The sequence below is a fragment of the Anarrhichthys ocellatus genome, unplaced genomic scaffold, assembly GCF_004355925.1.
Source record: "Anarrhichthys ocellatus isolate YVR2014 unplaced genomic scaffold, GSC_Weel_1.0 scaffold51, whole genome shotgun sequence".
In the NCBI taxonomy this organism is placed as follows: Eukaryota; Metazoa; Chordata; class Actinopteri; order Perciformes; family Anarhichadidae; genus Anarrhichthys; species Anarrhichthys ocellatus.
In genome coordinates this window covers 1,270,763-1,290,406 of record NW_022280081.1, presented here as the reverse complement: position 1 = coordinate 1,290,406, position 19,644 = coordinate 1,270,763, and the positions used below count along the sequence as shown (strand labels likewise).

General features: G+C 42.3%; 1 protein-coding gene across 4 annotated transcripts in view; it reads left to right on the top strand.

The window, feature by feature from the left end:
* The window catches only part of nalcn (sodium leak channel, non-selective), a 96,206-nt gene that overhangs the window by 21,419 nt on the left and 55,143 nt on the right, over positions 1-19,644 (top strand). For all 4 annotated transcript variants that reach the window (XM_031870206.1, XM_031870204.1, XM_031870205.1 and 1 more), the window contains 7 exons: positions 418-501; positions 625-764; positions 861-989; positions 5,474-5,625; positions 7,110-7,252; positions 7,553-7,657; positions 14,124-14,210. In XM_031870206.1, coding sequence (XP_031726066.1) covers positions 418-501; positions 625-764; positions 861-989; positions 5,474-5,625; positions 7,110-7,252; positions 7,553-7,657; positions 14,124-14,210 — 840 coding nt within the window. The remainder of the gene's footprint in view (positions 1-417; positions 502-624; positions 765-860; positions 990-5,473; positions 5,626-7,109; positions 7,253-7,552; positions 7,658-14,123; positions 14,211-19,644) is intronic.

The window sequence follows — 19,644 nt, the reverse complement described above, 5'->3', positions numbered from 1 at the left end:
TCTCTCTCTCTCTCTCTCTCTCTCTCTCTCTCTCTCTCTCTCTCTCTGTGGTAATTAAGTATGCCCATTTTTGCCCCATGACATTTCAGTTTGTTCACACTTCAGGGGCCTGATCATTCTTTTGTCTTTTCAGGTCGAAAACAAGGCTGTTTTAAAAATTGCGGTCAGACACAAAGACAGAATGGTACTTGATATTGGAACCATTGTCAGCGCTATGAATCCGAGCAGTTTTAAATGCTTAAAACATCTCAGGCTGTCTTGTAATTGTTAGAATGCACCACCTTTTCGTGGAATCTATGGCCTTGGATAATGAAGACGCTCACAATGTTAATTCATATTTCTTGCTCCTTTTCTTCTCTTGCTGTTCCTCTCTTGTTTTTTGGCCTCATGTTGATGCCTCTGTTTCTCTCTGCACAGGGGGACAACTCCTATGTGAAAGATCGCTGGTGTATGTTTGATGGATTCATGGTGCTTTTCATCTGGGTGTCCCTGGTGCTGCAGGTATATTGCAACATATTTTTTATTATGTTGCCATTTTTTTTAATTTCAGCCCTCAAAGTGCTTGGACAGCGTTGTAGTTGCTTGGTTTTGTACTTCTTAACGATCCAATCCTCTTTGTGTCAGGTGTTTGAAATAGCGGAGCTGGTGGATCAGATGTCTCCATGGGGAATGTTGCGGATCCCCCGAGCGCTCATTATGATCCGGGCCTTCCGGATCTACTTCCGCTTCGAGCTCCCTCGCTCCCGCATCACCAACATACTGAAGTAGAAACACTGTCATGAGCATTCCTCCTCACTACAGCCATCACGATTAATGGATGGTTCGCTCAACTTTTTTTTCCCGCTCCTCTGCTTCTGCAGGCGATCCGGGGAACAGATCTGGAGCGTCTCCATCTTCCTGCTGTTTTTTCTCCTCCTGTACGGAATCCTGGGCGTTCAAATGTTTGGAACGTTCAACCATCACTGCGTCACTAATGACACGCAGAAAGGGTAAGAACGAAGTTTCACTTTGGATGCCTTTTTGTTGTTCGTTGACACTCTTATTACTTGTTTTAAGTGCTAAACTGTCATCCTTTAATGAGCACCTTTAAATACCTTGATGGAGGCCGTCTTTCCCGGCTTTAATGGAGGCGATGCTTTTCATTTTTTTTTACTGAAAACGTTTTACTGAAGCAATAATGGTTAGTGAAGTTGTTTTAAGAAGCTAGAAGATACTGTACACAGAGTGTCTTTTCCTTATTACAGTTTATGGAGGAGGCTCAACACTAAGTGCAAAAACATCCAAGCGAAACACCGTTGGAACATACATGAGCCTGACATCCAGCCAGACATTTAATCCGTGCGTTACGGGCTGTAAAAGCCGATTTTAGATAATTTGCTGGCAAGCATATTTGATCGTAACATGAATAGCCTATGAATACAGCTACTGAAAAACCCCTAAATATGTACTGTAGGCCCCCCTCATCAGTGTTGATGAGTTCTTCCTGTGGGCTTTGTGCTCGCAAGTTAATATTGTGATTTCTGCTTTGCAGAGGTGGTAGCTTGTTTTACAGTCTGCCTGTGTGAAACACTGCAGGGGTCTGCACAATCTGGATGCTGCATTAAACGACCTGAAGCTACTTTTGCATTTAATGCACTATACCCAGCTGCCAGATTTCATATTAAAGTTATTTTTGCAGCATATTATACATACTTTCTGGCTCTTCTCTCTCCATTTCTTTGCTTGCCTTCTTCTTATCCCATAGCCGTTTATTTGCGTCAGCTTGAATAGAAAGTGTTCAGTCATGTGCTTCTTTCGGCCTATCGGTGCCATTGCCCACGTTAACGCCTGTATTTTTTTAACACGCAGCGAATTGCAATACCTGTGACGTGACAATTAAAATCAATTCCATTCTGAAGCAGCTTTTATAACCAAACGCGCATCGTGAAGACTATCTGTACGGGTGTGCTGTTCATTGCAATTATGATTCCAGCCAGAGATGGGATGTAAATCAAAGGTTCTAACAGAGACAGACCTTTGGTAACTTAGTCCTCTTTAAATAGCCTGTTATGAGAATGAATATTGCACATTTTTATAATATTAGACAAGACTTGATGGGGAATATCTAACGTCAAACCTAACGTCGGTGTGGTGCAACAACAGTGTCTTTCTTTGAGACAAATAGCCTTCCCCTGCACATGCCATGGTAGTCCATTTAGTGTGAAAGCTGAGTTATACAGAGTCTGTGTCCTCTTTTCAGCCCACATTGTGACATCCGCTCGAATGAATTACAGCAAAGCAAAGATGGGTCAACTGATCAGTCAGTACAGTAGGTAGGTATCTACTGAGCCGAGTCTCAGATCCTGACTGCATCTGGTCTTTGGTAATTAGTTTGGTGTGACCTTCTAAGCAGTAGCCTTTACACATTAAATTGGCTCTCCTTAAGTGGAGCAGCACCTTCTTTCCATACCCAATAGCGTTATTAATTCTAGTAATTTAGAGGGTACATAGGCAAGAGCTCATTGCTGGAATACCTTGTTTACTTTAAACATCGGTTTTCAGCACATTATTGCAGCGGGAAGCACAACAACTTGTGGGCAGATGGCGAAATAAAGTCATGTTTCTTAAGAATAATATAGCCTTTATTTGGGGGCAAAATAGGAAAAGAAAGTTCAATTATTCTATTGAAATATTCAATGAACTTTAATTGAATTGCCCTAATCTTTAATTGTCTTTAGAAAACTCTAATTAAAGAGAAATGGCCAGTCGGCACCAGGGGAGATGTAGTATGGGGGAGTTGTGACGGTTTGTGCAGATCGCTGTGCAAAACTGTAATTTTTGAAGGATCTGATTTCAACCATTGGGTTGAGGATGATGATATGAAACAGAGAACAGGACTCCCTGCGGAGACAAAAGACTGGGGAAGCGACCATCATGATTAAAGCCCCAGGCTGCAGAGAGAGTTCACACTCATTGTGATGATTAATAAATTCCTTCATTGTCCTGCTTAACGGCTACCCATCTACCTCCCGTCACATATCTTGTGCGCCCTATAGGGACACGGCATGCATTGACCATCAGTATCAGGAAAGATAGCAGAAGACGTTGTCACATTTATAGCTGACGTCCCTTTGTAATATTATTCCAAAAGTGTGGCATGGCAGCTGCACATGAAATTTGTTTGCTGCTGTGCTCCTTTCCCTAAATCCCTCACATACATATGCTCCTATTGGGATATTTTAGAAATATGTCACACAAGGACTGATGTGTCTAATCTCTATCTGCCATATGCCTTTGGCACAAAGTCAAAGCTCCCTAGCTTTTCAAACACAGGGGATTTGATGGGAATTGGGGGGGAAAGCATCAGGGGGGACATTTTCTGATATGGATGTTAGATGAAAGGGTTTTGGATTTGTGAACAAAGTGGGGTCCTCTTTTGTCGATGTCAGGATTTTTGCAATCGAACTCGTCGCTATTTAACTCCATGGAATGAATGACATGCACAGGTTTGTTCAGTGTGAGTTGGATCTACAGAAGAGGGCAATTGTGGTTTGTGTGTTTTATTCTTGATTTGATATTTTGAAACAATTTATGTAAAATTAACATTTCAGAGGGAAATAAATTAAATAATGTGACATAAAAAAACACTACACTGTTTTTAAATTGTATGGGAGAAAATGTATTATCAGCATATCCCATGCTAAACCCACTGATACAGTGGATTATGTGTCAACAAGAGCTTGTTGACAGGACCTCACATTTTCCAATTATGCAAAGCATTACAAATTAGTTTTGGTTTGATCAAAAACCAAACCTGAATAATCTTTTGTCACAAAGACGGTTTGTTTTTCATTTGACTCACCGAATTATTGATATTGCGTTACTGCTGGACATTTGGTCTCTCATCCGAGGCTTCATTTATCTCCTCTTTGTCGCCAAGAAACGTGATTCATTTGATAAGATACAGTCCGCCCCGGCGTAATAAGCTCTATCGGATTCATCACCCAGCCTCTGATTGCCCTTTGTGATAGCGCAATATATTATCCCTTCTAATCCTGTAACTCTAATAAACAATTTGGACGAATGTCTGGGCAGCCAATTTTAAGGCATTCATTTTCATTAGAGTAATCAAGCAGCTCCGGGAACAACACCTGTGGCTAAAAGTGTGTGTGTGTGTGTGTGTGCGTGCGTGTGTGTGTGTGTGTGCGTGTGTGTGTGTGTGTGTGTGTGTGTGTGCGTGCGTGCGTGTGTATACACGCGTGGACAAAATTGTTGGTACCCTTCCGTTAAAGAAAGAAAAACCCACAATGGTCACTGAAATAACTTGAAACTGACAAAAGTAACAATGAATAAAAATGTACTGAAAATGAACTAATACAAATCAGACATTGCTTTTGAATTGTGGTTCAACAGAATCATTTAAAGAAACAAACTAATGAAAATGGCCTGGATAAAAATGATGGTACCCTTAGCAAAATATTTTGTTGCACAACAATTTGAGGCAATCACTGCAATCAAGCGATTTCTGTAACTCAATGAGACTTCTGCACCTGTCAGCAGGTCTTTTGGCCAAGTCCTTGTGAGCAAACTGCTCCAGCTGTCTCAGGTTTGAAGGCTGCCTTCTCCAGACTGCATGTTTCAGCTCCTTCCACAGATGTTCAGTAGGATTTACATCAGGGCTCATAGAAGGCCACTTCAGAATAGTCCAATGGTTTGCTCTTATTCATAAAGTGTGTCTTGGGTGTTTTTAGCTGTGTTTTGGGTCATTATCCTGTTGGAGGACCCATGACCTGCAACTAAGACCAAGCTTTCTGACACTGGGCAGCACATTTCGCTCCAGAATGCCTTGGTAGTCTTGAGATTTCATTGTACCCTGCGCTGATTCAAGACACCCTGTGCCAGATGCAGCAAAGCAGCCCCAGAACATAACCGAGCCTCCTCCATGTTTCACAGTCGGTACAGTGTTCTTTTTTTGTATGCTTAATTTTTGCGTCTGTGAACATAGAGCTGATGAGCCAAAAAGCCCCAGTTTTGTCTCATCTGTCCAAAGGACATTCTCCCAGAAGCTTTGTGGCTTGTCAATATGCATTTTGGCAAATTCCAGTTTCAAAACTGGAGCTTTTTGGCAAGTCACATCAGCTTACACACGCAAAAATGAAGCACCTACCTACTGTGAAACATGGAGGAGGCTCTGTTATGTTCTGGGGCTGCTTTACAGCATCTGGCACAGGGTGTCTTGAATCAGTGCAGGGTACAATGAAATCTCAAGACTACCAAGGCATTCTGGAGCGAAATGTGCTGCCCAGTGTCAGAAAGCATAAATATTTGACTTATAAACTCCCTGGTTTCATTACAGAGCACATTATAGCCGTCAAATCTTAGAATGACAATTGATACTTGTACCTTCTCTTTTCATGATACTGATTCCATTTACCACACATTGCACACTTCTCTTTAATAACAGTTTGTTTTGTTTTTTTAACCTTTTTGTCAGTAATGTGACATGGAACAGCTTGGCCATCCCAGACACCCATTGTTCCCCTGATGGGGAGGGCTACCAGTGCCCTCATGGCTTCAAATGCATGGACCTGGAGGAGCTGGGCCTCAGCCGACAGGAGCTCGGCTATAGTGGCTTCAATGAACTAGGTACGAGCTGCACACTTAACACGTTTAATGCATTCAAACACTGTCTGATAAGGACTAAACGTCCGTGAAGTAATTCACATAAATAAAAGCTTTTGTTTTCACTGTTTTTGTCCCAATTAAAAGGTATTGTATATTCTGTGGCAGAATGACCCAGTGTGAGAAAGCGAGAACTGAAGTGCTGCACATACCAGCTACCGGTGTGAAGCAGTGCCATACGGCAGCGTCCTGCATTCTTATCAGCTGAACGGCGCTCAGTTCCAGTGTCGGTGCACAGTGCAGCGCCCCTAATCTGTAGATAGCCGTGAAGGAGAGGGAGAGCTTCACAATAAACCTCACCTTGATTCAGACATTACAGACTGGAACGTGAAGCATTCAGTGCAATTTACAGCCTAAACCTTCTGGTCTATCGACACACTTTATGAATATTAATGTAGCTTTTACTGTGACGCTTAAGTGCCTTGTATAAAAACCCTGACTTTATTATTATGTGCGATCCTATTTTTAGGAATGGTTCTCACCTCCTAAAAGAGTTTATTGAGGATAAAGATGTACTATTTTTTTTCACACCCATGCAGAGGGAATAAATAGTTCATAAAGATACACTAAAGCCCCTTTCCCACTGGACAAACACCCCAATAACAACCACTAACATCTGGCTTTTGTCTTTTGAGGGAAAGGTTACAATCAGTATTTATTGTCAGTGATGGAAATTTGATTCCAGGTTGGATGCCCTACTTCTCGCAATGCTGTGACGTATGTTGAAGTGAATATATAATATATAACCAACAGGGATTTGGACAGTTATTATAATTATTCAAAAATGAAGCTCTACTCAAAGCCACCAGATAGATATCCAGTCATTTTACCTCGCTGATCATGGAAACAGCCTTCATTCAAACTAAATAAAACAAATCAAAAGCCGTCTTTGTTAGTCTTTACACTGTTCCAACTATCACCAACTCTGGTTTGGTCGAAGTAAAGCCATAATTCGTCGAGTTGACTTGAAAAGAAACAGAAGTTATATGCTCTCCTCAAAGCTACCAGACTGCATTGACAGAAACAGTCACTTTAACTCACCGATTGTTGTAAAAACACATTTCGACAGAGACAAAAGAAACTCACAGAATTTAGGTTAATAAACTACATCGGACCAGATTAGTTGCTGACGTGCGTTAAAGATAATCTCATCGGATTAATGAGCCTGTGTCTGTCTGAGTTGGAACTTAAAGTGTTGTCATTATAAAGAAGGGAGGATACCGGCGTTCTGTGTTTTTCACGGGCTATCAGAGCCTACTTTCATTATATAGAAACTCAAGGTGTTGTCTGAAAGGCTTAGTTTGAGGGGAGCCATGATAATTGGAGCGAAGCTCACAGACATCACCGCGTTAAGCGAAAGGCCGACACTGACACTTATTTCAATAACAATCTCTGCTTTTCATCTGACTGTACACCTCTCCGCCTCCTCTGTCTGTCTTTGTTTTTAGGTACGAGCATCTTTACCGTGTATGAGGCGGCGTCACAGGAGGGTTGGGTGTTCCTCATGTACAGAGCCATCGACAGTTTCCCACGCTGGCGCTCGTACTTCTACTTCATAACTCTCATTTTCTTCTTGGCATGGCTTGTCAAGGTTAGAGCCAGTCTCTCTCTACACTGCACTTTTCATAATGCTTTCGGCTCCCATGGCGCGGAAGCATGGGAGAGCTGAACACCGAAAGGTTTCGGTTAATTGACATAACCTAATCTTTCACCTGCAGACCCAACCATTTCCCCTTGTTAGTGGAATGTTCTCTGGCTAATAGAAGGAATATCCCGTCACAGATGGTTAAAGGAAGTCGGGAGACGGACCTGCCCTTTGCCATTTTATTTTGAATCGCCCCTACCTCTCTCACCGTCTTTGTTTCACTCCCTCTCTGTCTCCCCTTCACAGAACGTGTTCATTGCAGTCATCATCGAGACATTTGCCGAGATAAGAGTGCAATTTCAGCAGATGTGGGGGTCAAGGAGCAGTACCACCTCCACGGCTACAACACAGGTACAACGATCACACTCGACTTTATGTGGCTCCTTAATCTGACCTGATTCTAAACATTTCCTTCAACTCCGGCTTTCTTTAAAGCTGGTCATCTTGGGACAGAGTGCGAATAAAAAACAAAAAAAGAAACTGTCCATTCATCAGAGTTCAGCTCATCAAAGTTGCATGAATTCAAGAATCAAAGGAATGAGCCCGAACGCATTTTGACAGGAATGGCTTTCTTCAGGGTTACGAGAGTGCACAGTCATCAATAAATGCCTCCACTTCCGTTAGAATTGGCAGCCGAAGGGTGCTACACATGTCTGTTTTGATGCTAGCGGGTAGAGAGTGTCTGCTTTGGCGACTACAGGCTTGCATCTGTAAATTCCGCTGGCTTCATCAGACCATTACCATCTGCTTAGTTTGAAATAGTTGTGATTTAGAGTTGACACCTCCAACTCTGAGGCCCGTGGTATTCTGTCTGTAAATGGTGGATTGCCCTCCTTTGGCTGGAAGCAAGTTACTTACATGAGTGAAGGAGTTACAGTCACAGGGTTTTGTTCTCAAGTAAGATATGAAAAACCAAAGGCAAAAGACCGACAAGCAGATTAGTGCATCGCCAACAGTACCAAGCTGTCACGGTAAAGAGCGAGCTGAGCCTGAAGGGTAAGCTCTTGATTTACCAGTCAGTGTATGTTCCAAAGGGCAAGAGGTTTGGGAGGTTGACTAAATTCATGTGATCAATAGGGCAAGTGGCTGGAAATGGTTTGTATCACAGGACGTCTGGTGTCTCCCCGAGGGCCTTGGTAGGGAGGTTGGTTCTCCTGAAAGAGTTTGGAGAAGAATCGCTTCTCCTTGTCATTAAAAGGAACCCTCTCAGGTAGTCTGGGGCATATGATCAGGACGCTTCCTAGACACGACCCTTTGGAGGTATGCTGGGCATGTCAAACTGGAAGAAGAACAGAACATACTAGAGGATATGGCTGTGGACACCTGTGCTACCTGGCTTAGCCTTATTTTACCCAGCCTCATGCGGCCTTATACGATTCACTTTTGTAACAGTGGCGATTTAGTTACTTCAAAAAGACTTTGCATTAGTTTATCTGCGTCCTTTTTAAGACCATGAACCGCAATATACCTGGCTTCGATCCGGCTGGATATCTTTTTTGCATCTTTCTCCCTCATTTCCTGTCATCTCTCCTCTATTGCTATTTAATTAAGGCACAAAAAGCCACTTCCAAATAATTTGATAAAACAAGATAGATAAGATTGCAAATGTTAGACTGTTAATAAATCAACATGAACCACTAAGCGAGTAACAACCCCAGAGTTTACATGAGCAACTTTGGCAAATACTATGAAAGACATTTGTCTTCAAAGAGATTCATCAGATTTATTTTGAAGAAGCAACTACTTTTTACAACATTGTATTTGGTCAGATAGGAATGTTGAAAAGTAAATGACTTGTCATGAGATCAGGCCATAGATGGATATACACTAGAGAGAGAGAATAGGGAATACTGACAGTCGTTATGGCCTGAAAATACATTCAAGGTCATAAAGAAGGGATTTGGGTGAGGGAAAAGTAATGATGATAAAATATGTTTGACAGTTTTTGGGGGTTTAATTCTATGCCCGTATATATTTCTCACATCATTCAGTCCAGACAGTGTTCAGTTCAGAAGTTAAAACATTTAGCTGTCTTTAAAATCGTCTCTCCGGTATGATCGGGGCTTTGATTAATGCTCATTTCTTTCTTGAAGCAACAGGCATTTGATTGCGTCCTCCAAGCTAACAGTAGGCTGATATGGGTTGACCTACAGGGTTGGGGGTTAGGGTTTGAAGCAGGGAAAATCAAGGGAGTGGGAGAAGTGATCTGTTAAAGGTTTGTTTTATGATTACATTACAAGTGAAAACTGACGATGAAGAGGCAGAAAATCAGAGATGTTACCTGTTTTAGAAAAATTCACAGAAAATATAGAACGCTACATAAGGTGTTGAGTATATATAGCAGCAGTCAATTAAAATGCAACAATAAATTAAAGCTGCGAGCAGCGATGAAAGGGCCCTCGCATCCTCCAGCGCGTCGGGGGTGCCGGCGGGACTCCGGCCTGCGCGTCCGAGAACATCCGCGACCGTTGGACGGCGCGTCCGCGAGCGAGACGTTTTTAATCCCGCGTGGACCGCCTGATGTTGGAAATGATGCTTTACAAATAGTCCGATGCTTCCTGTATCCGCTGCCTGGCACTACAGAGCGCATGCAAACCTGCATTATGTTGCTCTATGTCGAGTGTAAACCACATTGTGTAAAAGTCACGTAAATCGGATGGTGTTTATCACAAAGTGCAGATTTCCATTGACCAGCAGGTGGCGCTGTGAGTACTAGTGAAAATTAGCTTGGAGACATCCTCAGTCCATGAGTGTTATCAAGCATGAGAAGTTTGGGACCGTTTGGAACAAGTCCAGCTGAGTTACATCAGCTTTTTTCATGGGGAATCACATAAAGTAGCCACCCGCTACGGCTAAGCCATTCCGTCAAACGTAAAGCTTTTGATAACTTTTAATCACAATGGTCTTAAGATTGTACTGACAAAATTTAAAGTGGATCTGATGAAGACCCTAGGAGGAGTTCGTTAAAGTATAACGACTAAAAATAGGCCAAAATTTATGGAAAAATGACACAAAAATCAAAATGGCCGACTTCCGGTAGGGTTTAGAGCATGGTCCAAAGAGACTTATTTTTAAGTCCCCATAGGATACATGTGACTACCACGTTTCATACATGCAGCTGAAACGTAGTGCTGGGGCTGCTATTTTGAAATATTGTAGGGGGCGCTATAGAGGCAATTTAAAACGGCCAAGCCCAAAACCCATATACACTATGTCTGCCTATGACCTATGACACATGTACAAAGTTCCATGAGTTTTTGAGCATCCCAACCCACTAAACCATCAGCTTCCTTTTTCATGGCGAACAATGCGTCGCCACGGCAACAGCGTTCAACAAAAACTCACAATATTCATGATGATGCATCTTCAATGTCTTAAGGCTATCGTTAACAAATTTGAGACTCATCAAGTCACCTAGCTAGGAGGTATACATAAAAGTATAGAATATGACATTTCCTTTAGCCAGTAGGCGGCCCTAAAGAGTTATTGAATTTTTTTCAATTGAAGCATGTTTAGGCTTGAAGTAGCATCATGCATAAGAAGTTCTGTGCGGATTGGATAATGTACCTTGGAGTTATAACAACTTATAAGAACTTATTTTTTCATAAACAATGAGGCAAAATAGCCGCCACGCCACGTCAAGGTTCTTTGATGAAAACTCTTGATTTTGATAACTTTTAATCACAGAGGTCTTAAGAGCATCCTGACCAAAGGAGAAGTTGATCACTTAAAATCTGTAGGAGGAGTTCGTCAAAGTGCGAAGGCTGAAATCTGCAAAAAGTGACAAAAAGCACAACTTCGAGGGTTTACTGTATCGCCCCTTAGTTGTTGAATGCAAAATAAATCTCAGGGTATGTTAGAGGATGCAATGTGCACATATGCTGAAAATCTGGTAATTTTAGGACAAACGGTTGAGAAGTTATATGTATTGATATTAAGCCACGCCCCTAAGAAGTTCATTGGTCCATATCTTGTACACGCTAAGAGCTATCAAAAAGCTTTTGATAACTATTGATGATCTAGAAACAATAATGATCCACCGACGATTTGGTAGCAATTGGACCCTGTCTGTAGGAGGAGCTTGCAAAAATGTGTTTTTCACTAAATTCAATATGGCGGAAAATCTAAGTAGGCGGAGCTTAGGGGTCTGAGAGGCTTTTTTGTAGATCTACTTCAAGTGGACATGTGTGCTGAATTGTAAGTCAATCGGACCTACTGGCCGAGGGGCGTCACCGGTCCGACTTGTAGGGGGCGTTAGAGAGCCATTTTTTTACATGGAAAGATGCATCCTTTTTCAGACGCTAAGTTCACCCAGACCTGACAAGTCCCCAAAATTTGGTGAGTTTTCATGCATGGCAAGTATCCCCAAAATGCTCCCAAAGTACAAAAATAAGAATCACAAAAAATAACGGATGCCTACAGTTTCAATAGGGCCTTCGCAGGCCCGACGTTGTCGGTTGCTCGGGCCCTAATAATAACAATACCCCTTACAATTTCAATAGGGCCTTCGCGGCCCGACGTTGTCGGTAGCTCGGGCCCTAATAATATATATAATCCTTACAGTTTCAATAGGGCCTTCGCGGCCCGACGTCGGTAGCTCGGGCCCTAATAATGAATATTGTGGATAGATGCATGGATATGCATTTGTATTTAGCAGATATTTTGATTGAAAAGAGAAGCTATAGTTCACTTTCACTAAAGCACATCTGAAATTATACATTTGGATTGGATTAGTTAAGAATCCAAATCCCCTTTTAAACAATGTTTATTTCATTATAATGAAGTTGGCCTGTCAAGCACTGAACTGTTTTCAGTACTGTTCTTTATTAAAAATGATACATCTCGGAAAGTCATGACACGAGAACCTTTCGAGAATGTTCTTTCGATCATGATTATACCGCCACGACCTTGAAAACAATTAGCCTTTCTTTCCATTATCCAAATTAATTGTTATCACATCGTCATGCCCCAATCTTCATCTTAGAGGGGGGACAACTAATTAGCTGTGGCGTAACACTTAACTGTCAATCACAGAGTCTGAAACAATAAGCTGCCTTCCTCATGCTCCTGAGAGAGGAAGGCTGGTGGCCCTGGGAGACACAACCCATGCCACAATCCCCATTCCTTGATTTTGCCAGGTTATTGGGTCTTTTAATAGAGATTAGGCTGTAATTTGTTGATGAAATAACAATGGATGAATCCACTTTTGTTCCATAGGATCTGTTTTTTTGTCCCATATTTAAATGAGTGGAGTTGTAATTAAGGGCTGAACTTGAAGTTGAATTACATTGAAGTCTAATTTGGCTTTACTGAAGTTGAATTATACCAACCCTGTGTGTTTGGCATCGAGCTTGTAGGATGTATACTCTTTGCCATGTTGAACTAAATGCAAGATGATAAAAGCTATAGATTGGGGCACCACAGTCTTGCCAGGCTGTGATAAATCATGAAGCCGATGGGACAGCTTTAAGACGTCGCTGAAACGGGGGGGGGGGGGGTACAGAATGTAATTAAAGAGTAGATTGACGAATGGGGCCGGATGACTGAAGAATTTGTTTGTTTTTTTAAACTTCAACAACCTTCAAATTTGACTTAGTTCTCAGTTTCATGGATGTCGTTCTCGCCAGTTTGTCAATTCAAATTAAAAGACCATTCATGCAAAAAAGTTCTGCTCTGTGGCTTCTAACAACCCATTCATAGAATATAGCATCGGTATTAGACTATTCAGTAAAATCTGGATTATATGGATTTCAACAGTAATGTTGCTTTTTTAGATTAGTTGGTTTTAGCCATGCTAGTGGTATGTGGGTCTGTCAGCTTGCTGTCAGGTTGGTCGATCCTCCACTTTGGTCCAGACTGAAATATCTTAACAAATATTGGATGGATTGCCATTTTGTACAGACATTCATTGTCCTCAAAGGATGGATCCTACTGACCTCATATCCCCTGACTTTTCCTTTAGGGCAGGTCAAAATTTTTACTCTTCTGGTAAAATATGTCAACATCTACTGTACAGATTGGCACACAATTTTGTACAGACGTTCGTGATCCCCAGAGGATGAATATTAATGGTTTGGAGAATCCCACCATGAGGTTGACATGTTACTTTGAATGAAACGTTTCAACAGATGTTTGATGGAATGGATGAAATTCAACCAATGCCTTAATTTATGACAAAATACCATACCTAATCATTTTGTGCCAGTTGCAAATGCTAGCATGCTAACATGCTAAACTAAGATGGTGAAGATGATAAGTATGTAGTTCAATGTTGTCACTGTCAATTTTGAGTGTTAGTGTGCCGATATTAGCGTTCAGCTCATGGCACCACTCTCACTGAGCCCCTCGCACAGCGGTGTAGACTGTTCTCATTGTGTTACATGGTTGAGAAGATTCAGTCCTTACGGCAAAGTTAGGCAACTAACTGATACTCATCTGCCAAGTTAACAGAGTATGAGATGAATGACATGGCATTTTGGATCCAGTTGTCACGATCATGCTTATTGCTAAGATGTTGTCTTCGTCTTCAAGGAGAATGATATTCGTGAGTGAACCAGCCTGTCTTGTGAGTCTGACAGTCTCTGCTGTGACACTTGTTTGTTTTTATTTCTGGCGATGGCCCACATACTGTATTTAGCAGCCTTTTTTTTGTGGCCACAGATGTTTTCTGAAGATGTAGCCCAAGGGTGGATGTGTACGTATGAGTTCCGGCCAGTCCCTCGAATGGTGTGCAGGTTTTTTTTTTTTTTGTGTGGGGGGGGGGGGGGTGGTGTTGTGTGTGTGTTTCAGTCCCTCATGTGCTGTCCTTGTGCCACAGATGTTCCATGAAGACGCTGCTGGGGGGTGGCAGCTCGTAGCTGTGGACGTCAACAAACCTCATGGCCGAGCGCCCGCCTGCCTCCAGGTAAACCCACACATAATTAATATGCTGCTGCTGGTGTAAAGTGTTTCACACAAGCATAATTCAGCTTATGTTAAAGGTCACGCCTGAACATACATGATTTTAAACTTACCTGAACAATAAAATCTGACTTTGTGTGTGCTGAACCTTCTATTATTTAAACTTCTCTCTTGATGTTTGTATTGCTTGGTATTGATGGAGAATCAGTAGACCTCATCCATTTAACAAGTGCCACAGTGGTGTGCGGTATCACCTCATTGTTTTCCACGTTTGTCTGTGCCTTCAATGGCTGTGTCAAACGGCCAAATGATGGGATTTTGAACGAGGGGAGGCTCGTGTTTGATATGTAGAGCTAATGACGTTGGTCTGGCGACAGATGCATTTTTAAATGACGCCTCCGTCGCCTGGTGGTCGGTGTGATCCAAATGGTTGGGCTTTAAAGATAAGCCGAAAGCAGCGGGCGTTACTCGCAGCTGGCCCCACTGTTGATAGCGGTAAGGTGTAAAAAGGCTGGGTCCTCGCTGTGAGATAGTGCCGACAGCCTGTACAGGCTATGAGAGGGAGAGGAGAGCTGTCAACGAACCCCTCGTGGTGAAAACGCTGTTCCAGAGGTGAGCAGGAAGGAGGCGCACACACAAACAGAGCGTGGACGAGGGCACGTATAGGAAAAGAGAAAAGGGGAGTAAAGAAGAAGGGAAAAGCACGGGAAAAGGAAGGACGTGAAATATGCAGTATTCCCATTAAAGCAGCACGTACCCCAGAGCCTCATCATCAGTTGGAGGGAAGATCTAGACAACCGGAGGGATAAACACGGCTGAGTTCCCTCTGAGCCCTGTGCTCTGTTACAGGGAACACCCAAAGGCTGCTTCATCTGCCTCATTCGCTCAAACCAAAGTATCTATTACTGTCTTCTCATGCCAACAAGAAGAAGACCGCTTCTAACGGTCAAATGAAAGGGTTAACAGATTGACAGAGGGAGTCATTAGGGCCGTGTTCAGGCCGACAAAGGTGCTGTGTCAAAAAGATGAAGCTTTCATGTCAACGAGACTGCTGCTTTCCACAGGGCTCCCGTCAAAGAAAACAGTGAGGGGCTGAAAAAATGGAAACCGCCTTGATATTTGACATCATATAGCTCCACACTTCATTGCCCTACGTATATGTTCAAGTGCACATTCCTGGTGTTTTACTTCATAATGCTAATGACATAATGCTACTGTTTGCCTTGCAGTAGTGGAGTAGGAGGAATGATTGCTGCCGTGAAGGCTTCCTACAGTAAAATCTGCTAAAAAAAAATCATTGTGCTGTTTTTTGGGCTTTGAACTCACAGGTTATGATTCAAACCTTCTTACTGGCTATACACACACACTGAGGCAGACTTTTCCGTGGTTGCTTTTAACTGGTTTGGAAATGTAATACAGATGCCTCTATATGACCTACATCAGTAAACAAGACCATCGTAGAGAAGATTTGCTTTTTATATTGATTATTTTGAATGCTTGTCAGCAGTGCAACCAGGTCGAACTCCACGCAATTTCAGATGTATTTCGTCCACGGGGACCTCCAAAATCAACATAAAATGAAAGTTCCTTGTCGTAACTTTAAGTTAGAACACCGGCTTAAGCACGCAGACTCTGTGGGGCCGACGACCTGTGAGACGGACCGAGTTACGCAGCGTTTGAGCTGGTCAGAGTGCAGAGCAGCTCACGCCTCCATAACATGGAGTGTTTGGGCTCTGGGCACGGCTCAGAAATTGTGATGGATGTCCTGTCAAAGAGAGCCTGACGCATAAAAAGCACCGTAGAAAAGAGAGAAATGTACGGCGTTATGATGTTATCAGTCTTTCCTCATATTCATACCAGGAGAGTAAATATCATAGTGGAACCAGGGTTACACAAGGCATTTATGCTAATGTCTGCCTGTGATGCAAGGTCACAGAGTTGGAGAGAGGTATGTAAATGGAGAAAGAAAAGGGTCAGAGTGGTTTCTCAGTGTTAGATTACATTACAGTCATTTAGCAGACTCTTTTATCCAAAGCGACTTACAATTCAGATTCTATCACATTTCTACACCGTAGGCACAGCTACGGGAGCAATTTTGGGGTTAAGTGTCTTGCTCAAGGACACATCGACATGCGACTAATGGAGCTGGGGATCGAACAGCCGATCCTCTGATTGAAGGACGGCCCTGCTATCCACTTAGCCACAGTCGCCGTATCGTGTTAGAATGGGTGTGTGGACACTCAAGCAGCCTTCATTCAGTGTGGCTCTAGCAGACCTTGTAGTCAAGCACCTAGACATCATGTTACCACAGCTGCGTGAAGACTTTCACAGCAATAGATTATATGATGGATGTCGTGATTTGCAGTTCTCAACTCTGCCTGTTATCATCCATGCAGTGCTTCTCTACAAGTGTAACCCATCTTTTAAACCCAACTCTTTCCATCCATTGCAAGTGGATATTTTCCTGCAGATTTAAAGTGGTAGACTTTATTTAGTCTCAGCATTAAGTAGTCTAGACTCTAGACCAGGGGTCTCAAACTCATTTTTACTCCGGGCCACATCAGCATTACGGTTGCCCACAAAGGGCCGGTTGTAAATGTAACTACTCCTAACATATTGGTAAATAACTGTCTCTGCATTTGATTATTGTTTATTCAAGTGTAAAAATATTGTACATGCAGGTATATAAATGTAAAAATATATTTAAGCACATTTCTGTTATTATAACTTAAATTCTTTTAATTTAGGGTTAAGAAACCCACATTACTCTATCAAAGATCTAACTATTAAAGAAAATATCAAAGAGAAATATCAAACACAAGTTATTACAATAACTTTGTTCAATGCTTAAAATACTTTCAAGGGTGCGTTTGCACAATCCCACGTGAAGTATTTCATCTGTTGTAAAGCCACGTTTAAAGTAGTCTTCAATGTACTCAGAATACATTTCATGTCAAATGTACAGTAACCAGCCAAAGAGCTGCTTCTATGACTGTGTTTAAGTATCTCATAATTCTCATAATTTTTTTTTTTTTTTTTTTTTTTTTTTTTTATAACTTTATTTTTTTTTTTGCTGGCGGATTTGCGGGCCACATAAAATGACGTGGCGGGCCGGATTCGGCCCGTGGGCCTTGAGTTTGAGACCCCTGGTCTAGAGGCTTAAATATTTGCTGTGCTCAGTTGAAAGTTGCACTCATGTCAATTACAATGAATTCCAAGAATTAAAAAACTTTCATAGTGTTTGATTCGTTATTATGTTCTTATGTTTGTTGCCAGGTTTCCCTGCAAGCAGGAGCCGCTCTATGCATGATCTACAGATACAAGTAGTATGTTGTATTGTGATATATTTTGAAGTACTTTGGTAAAAATGTGAGTATTGTGAACAGAATGAACAGGCAGATGGGCAGCAGAGTACCAGATTGTGCAGCAAACAGTTTCCGTGAATGTTTTTTCGTCATTGAAAATGATTGGAATCCATACAAATATTCAAGCAAACATTCAACAGCCACCTTTCAAGTTTACAGACGAAGAATGTTGGACTCTTAAATCCAGATTTTGGCAAAAAAGTGTGACATTAAAGTACTTTTGTTGTTATTTCAATTGCTGCCTACTCGAGCATTACAAGTGTCAAGCGCGAGGCAAATAATAATCAAGTAGTGTGAAAGCTGAATAGTACTGAGAGAGTGACTTTGACATGCAGCGTGCCGTGCTTGACTTCAGAAGTCAATCTGTTGTGTTCAGTTGCCAGTCATGCAATGACAGCATTTCGTGGAATCTCAAGCCATCAAAGCACTCTGAAAGTGTTTTGATTTTTCTGACGGTGTCGGGGGAAACCACAAGATCGAACCCAGCTGTTCAAACCAAACCCCAAGACCTCTTCACAGAGAAGACAGGGCTGCAGCGTAACAACGTGTTGCTGAGGGAGATACAAGCAGAGATGGTTGATATTGACGGCAATGTGCACAGCTTAAAAGTGGGCGGACGACGCCATGGTAGCGACCTGTCAATCACAAGGTAGACCCGCCCTAAAGCATACCCTGCTTTATGGTCTATTTGACTCTAAATGGACCATCATTTACCAAATGTACATCATGCTGTATTGAAGACTTGAAAATAACGATTTAGTCCATAAACTCTGAGAAGTAGGGCCATTTTCTCATAGACATCTATACAATCAGACTTCTTTTTGCAAGTAGAAAGAATGCAGGTTTAAGGGACTTCCTCATTGGCTTCCCCATTCAGACCATGAGTTTGCCAGTTGATCACTGAATAGGTACATGAGCATTAGTATATGTTGTGGAGGGCAGTGTGCACCTGTTTCTCTCTGTACTTGTTTAAGTATAGTACACAGTATTTATTTCTGTTCTTCGATGTTTTAATTAACGGAGGAGGAGGGAGGGTACGTCATATCACTTTCTTATGATTTTCAACAAATCTTGGATATCCCCCCCGCTCTCTCTTCCTCTGAAGCCTCACCTAACACCCTTATTTCATTGCTGTTTGACCCACATCAGAAGGGAGCAGTGCTATAGCTGAGTAGACGGGTTAGAGTGGAGACAGGCAGCGCGGATCCAGCCTGCGGGGCCATCTGCGAGTGTCGAGCAAGTTGGGTGTGAGTTCCTGCTCTGCCTGGCTCCAGAGTAATTGGCCGTCAAATGATTAAAATGTTTCAAGGGCTGGCGGGTGGGCGCTATCTACAGACATGCGGCCCTGTGAGTGTCGTGCCGTTTTGTGGGCCCGCTGCCCCCACCTACACACCTGCCGGACCGTCTTACATGTGTTGATGTCAGGCCGCCGCGTCTCTTGACTGTCGGCCTGTCGATCTGCCCGTCGACGTCTGTCCATTTGTGCACCTGGGTGTCAGTCTGGTCTGTCTGGGTCCGACGGGCTGCAGCAGTTGGAGATAACATGTAATTGATTAACCACCTGTTCTTTTTGGAGACGAAACGGCAGCTTCCCCTCCTGAAGGGGCGACAAACCAAAATAGCCCTCAAAACCCAGAGCCTTAATCTCCCACTCTGGCCTGTTCAATGTGTTTTATGAAAGTGATAATCTTCAGCAGTTTTAATCTTCATTCTGTGATGTTTTTGAGCTCAATTTCTCTACATTTTTGGACTGAACTTTTTGGTTTGAGAAGCTTCAGTTTCTGCTATCTACAGTATTTGCAGTAATAATGGCAGTTGGTGCTCATGAGATCTACCAGTACTAATCTTGTAACTGCTGCCAATAGCAAAAAACAAAACATCATTACCATATGATAGTAGAACGTGCAGCCAACAAAATATACAATAATCATAAATATATTTTGGCAAATAGAAGAAACAAACAGAAAACAGAAAACTGTGATCCCAAAAATATGTGAATGTGGTTACACCATGAGTAGGTCACATGTCAGTTCTTCTGCTGGGTAGTCGACCATTTGTCGAAAAGTGGTTTCC